This window comes from Egretta garzetta, unplaced genomic scaffold (assembly GCF_000687185.1).
Source record: "Egretta garzetta isolate BGI_Z169 unplaced genomic scaffold, ASM68718v1 scaffold100, whole genome shotgun sequence".
In the NCBI taxonomy this organism is placed as follows: domain Eukaryota; kingdom Metazoa; phylum Chordata; class Aves; order Pelecaniformes; family Ardeidae; genus Egretta; species Egretta garzetta.
Window position 1 is genome coordinate 734,119 of NW_009258265.1, and position 4,161 is coordinate 738,279.

The following is a 4,161-nucleotide window of genomic DNA, read 5'->3' on the forward strand; positions in this document are numbered from 1 at the left end:
CCCCGGGGGGGGGCGGAGCCGGAGCTCCACGAGCAGCACTGGTTCTGGATCGGCCTGAACCGGCGGGACCCTGCGGGGGACAGGAGCTGGAGGTGGAGCGACGGGCTAGGGGTGAGTCCGGGGGGGGTTCGGCAAGATGACTGTGGGTGGCGTTTGGGGTGCAGGGGGGAGGCAAATCCGGCGCTGGTGGAAATGCCCAACACCGCCCATCTCTCTCGACCCCCAGTTTTTCTACCACAACTTTGACCACAGTAACTACGATGACGATGACATCCGGACCTGCGCGGTGCTGGACCTGGCCTCCCTGCAGTGGATGCCGATGCAGTGCGAAGCCCAGCTAGACTGGATCTGCAAACTGCCCAAAGGTACCCGGCAAAGAGGCCCCCTAAGCCCTTCAGCTTTGAATAACCTGTCAGGGGACGGGCTGTGGGATGGTGGGGTGGGTGCAGGGGGACCCTCCGTTGCCTCCCTTCTGAAGGCTGCACTTTGATGGGAGGATGAGTCCTAATTCAGGGGCTGGGAGAGGTGCTCTCCATCCCGGGGGCATTTTGGGGGAGCTTCTTGCCCTTGGAGCCCGTGGGTGGTTTTCAGGCAAGCATCGATGGGACTGTGCCAGCCCACATCCCTCTCACAGCCTCTGCTTGCCCCTTCACCAGGTGCCGATGTGAAGGAGCCGGAGATCACGACCCAAGGTGTGTTGGCCATGGCCGTGTGTCCGTCCGGTGTGGACCGTCCTCCCCAGGCGTCTGCCACCCTCTTGCACACAGGAGCGAGATGCAGTCTGTGTCTGCGTGGGGCATCCCTGCAGGGTTACCCGGAGGACAGATCTGTGTGGGGTTGTAGGAGGGAGGGGACCCCATGCAGGGGCCGGGCAGGATCAGGCCCCTCAGCTGCAGGAAAGGAGCAAAAGCAAAGCAGCTCAACCCGTGGGGGGACCGAGGGTCAGGGCGGCGGGCGCTGGTGGCTGGGGCAGGGGGTGGCACAGCCATGGCGTGACTCCGGTCCCTGCCTGCAGGCAGCAAAGAGTGGGTGAAGTACCAGGAGGCCGAGTACAAGTTCTTCGAGCACCACTCGACGTGGGTGCAGGCGCAGCGCATCTGCAGCTGGTTCCAGGCGGAGCTGGCGTCAGTGCATGGCGAAGCTGAGCTGCGTTTCCTGGGCCAGAACCTGAAGAAGGTACCAGGGGGACGGGGACCTCCCCAGGCACCAACGGGCCCCACTGCCTCCCCAGGCTGCTCCCTCCCTGGCTTCTTTCATCCTTTGCTGGAGGGACATTACCCGGGGACAGCTGGGGTCATGATGGGTCTTGTGCGGTGGCAGCAGGTCCCGGTGCCTGGGTGCAGGCTTGGGGCTCAGCAAGGTGATGCTTTTTGCCATGGTGCAAGCTGCAGGGGGGCTGCCCGGTCCCCGTGCCAGGGGTGGCCGTGGTTGTCCCCAAGGACACACGGTCCCTGCAGGGCACTAACATGTCCTCTCTGGGTGTGCAGTTCTCCAGGGGCCAGGAGCAGCACTGGTGGATTGGGCTGCACACCTACGAGAACGACGGGAGGTTCAAGTAAGTCCGAGACAGAGCCACCGCGTCCCTGCGTGTCCCCGTGCCACTGCCCCCGGCTCCCAGAGCACTGTGGCTCAGCTGCAAGTCGGGGGTTTCATCCCAGGGTGCTGGGATGGAGGTTCCTCACCCAAGAGAGGGCAGTGGTGGGGCATGCTCCTCCCAGTTAGGGCATGCAACTGGTCCCATTCACCAAGTCACCGCTCGGCCTCGTGCTCCTGCCGGTCCCTTTCCCAGGTGGTCTGACGGGTCCCTCCTCAACTTCGTTTCCTGGGCACCAGGCAAGCCCCGGCCCATCAGCAAGGACAAGAAGTGCGTGTACATGACGGCCAGCAGAGGTGAGGGGCCAGATCGGGCCGTGCTGGGGCTCTGGAAGGAGCGGGGGCCACAGGCTGAGCAGAGACACCCCCCCCCCCGTGTGGCGGGGGGGGCATGCCGGGCCTCTCCATCCCTGCAGAGGACTGGGGGGACCAGAAGTGCCTGACAGCGCTGCCCTACATCTGCAAGCGGAGAAACGGGACTGCAGCGAAGCCTTACCTCCCACCACTGCCCGCTCCCACCAGCGGGGGCTGTCCCCGCGGCTGGTTTCCCTTCCTCAGCAAGGTACGGAGGGGACAGAGAGGGGACGGCCACCTCCTGGCCCCCCAACAGCCCTGCCAGGGTGGGGGGGCTTAGAAATGGTGGGGTGGGGAGGAATGCATGCACAAGTTTTGGGGGAAACGCTGGGGGCTGCATGCACAGAGGTGCGGTGCCGTGGGGTGAGGGTGCAAGAGAGGGTAGGGTGATGGGGGGAAGGGTGCAAAGGGGACAAGGACCATTGGGGCAGAAAGGGGCTGCAGAGGGTGGGTGAGTGGGGACAGTGAAGGGCTTGGGGGGGAACCCTGGACCATCCCGTGCCCCCGCCCGTGCAGTGTTTCAGCTTCAACGGCCACGACAAAGCCGAGATAGTGAAGTGGCCAGAGGCGAAGCAGGCGTGTGAGAGCCAGGGCGCCGTCCTGGCCACCATTGCCAGCCCCCTGGAGCAGGGTAGGTCCATCCGTCCGTCCCCCACCGGCCCCACTGGCTTGAGACCTGCTGGGGGTGGTCCTCAGCGCCTCACCCCTTGCTTGCAGCTTTCATCACCTCCATGCTGCCCAACATCTCCTTTGACCTCTGGATCGGCCTCCACGACGCCCAGAGGGAATTCCAGTGGGTGGAGGGCGAGCCGCTGCGGTACGTGAGCTGGGCACCTGGCGAGCCCTCGGGCTGCGGCGCCTCCAGCCCCCGCGACAAGCCGGTGAGTGAGGTTCCTCCATAGTGTCCCCCATCCCCTGGGAAGGTCTCAGCCCCGTGTCCCACCATGAGGATGGAAGGTTTTAGCGTGCCGGGGTGGCTCTCCAAAGGCGGAGCGGGCTCTGGCCCTATGGGGTGGGGGTCCCTGGGGTGGAGGTGCCCGTGGCGGTGGGATGACGATGCTGAGGGCAGTTGCTGACCTTGCGGCTTGGCTGTGCAGACCAACTGCGTGGTGGTGTGGCATGGCTTGCCCCCCCACTTCACGGGGCGCTGGGATGACCGGAGCTGCCTGGAGGAGAAGCACGGCTACATCTGCCAGCGGAGCATAGGTAGTGGGGGGGGGGAAGGGGGGACAGCCCCAATCTCTGCTCGCTGGGGACGTGTCACCACCACCCCAGTGCCCCATGCTGTGGTGGGACTGTGGCTGGAGAGCCCGGGGCGATGGCCTCAGTTTGGGGGGGAGCACAGGGAGCTGGGGGAGCTTGGGAACATGGGCTTCACTTGTCGGGGGTGTCCCTGGTCCCAGCAGTTTGTGGGGCACCCCCAAGCCTGTGCACACTAGCCTGGCTCCGCGTGTCCCGTAGGGATGTGCATCCTGATGGACAGCCCCAAGGTGGGGATGGTGCCGGGGTGTCACTGCTCATCACCCCTGGAGACATGGCCTCTCTGCCCTTCTGGTGGCCCTGGAATGTCCCCCGGTGCCTGTGCCCCATGCACAGTGCTGCCAGAGAAACCCCAGCTTGGAGAGGAGGGGGGTGGCCAAGGGGGTGACCCCTGGGATGCAGGAATGTCCTCCATGCCCTCTGACCGTGTCTCTTTGCTCCCCCAGACCCATCCCTGAGCCCCGCACGGACGCCGTTCCCCCCCTCGCCCACTGGCACCCTCTTTTACCACAACAGCACTTACCGCATCCTGCAGAAACCCCTCAGGTGGCACGAGGCACTGCTGCTCTGCGAGACCCTCAATGCCACCCTGGCCACCATCCCCGACCCTTACAGCAAAGCTTTTCTCACCCAGGCCGTCAGCAGCCTGCGGGCTCCGCTCTGGATCGGGTTGGCCAACAACGAGGTGAGGAGAGGGGGCAGGTGCCCGGGACGGGGGTCCCCAGGGGGGTGTGGAAGGCCCCCACCTTCTCCCCTCGGTTCTCCAGGGAGGCCGGAGCTACTCGTGGCTGACGGAGGAGAACCTCTTCTACGCCAACTGGCAGGACGGGGAGCCCCAGCGGGTTGCCGGCTGCTCCTACATGGATGCGGACGGGAGCTGGCGCACGGCTGGCTGCGACACCAAGCTGCAGGGGGGCATCTGCCAGCTCCAAGCAGGGGCTGGCCGGGGGGGGC

The 4,161-nt window shown here is 65.6% G+C and overlaps 1 protein-coding gene across 1 annotated transcript in view; it reads left to right on the forward strand.

The window, feature by feature from the left end:
• MRC2 (mannose receptor C type 2) overlaps nt 1-4,161 on the forward strand; it is a 28,138-nt gene that overhangs the window by 19,669 nt on the left and 4,308 nt on the right. Inside the window, exons 17-25 of the mRNA XM_035903282.1 lie at nt 1,016-1,176; nt 1,488-1,555; nt 1,790-1,890; nt 2,010-2,155; nt 2,464-2,578; nt 2,665-2,828; nt 3,045-3,153; nt 3,654-3,892; nt 3,975-4,143. Of these exons, the coding sequence (XP_035759175.1) occupies nt 1,016-1,176; nt 1,488-1,555; nt 1,790-1,890; nt 2,010-2,155; nt 2,464-2,578; nt 2,665-2,828; nt 3,045-3,153; nt 3,654-3,892; nt 3,975-4,143 (1,272 nt within the window). The remainder of the gene's footprint in view (nt 1-1,015; nt 1,177-1,487; nt 1,556-1,789; nt 1,891-2,009; nt 2,156-2,463; nt 2,579-2,664; nt 2,829-3,044; nt 3,154-3,653; nt 3,893-3,974; nt 4,144-4,161) is intronic.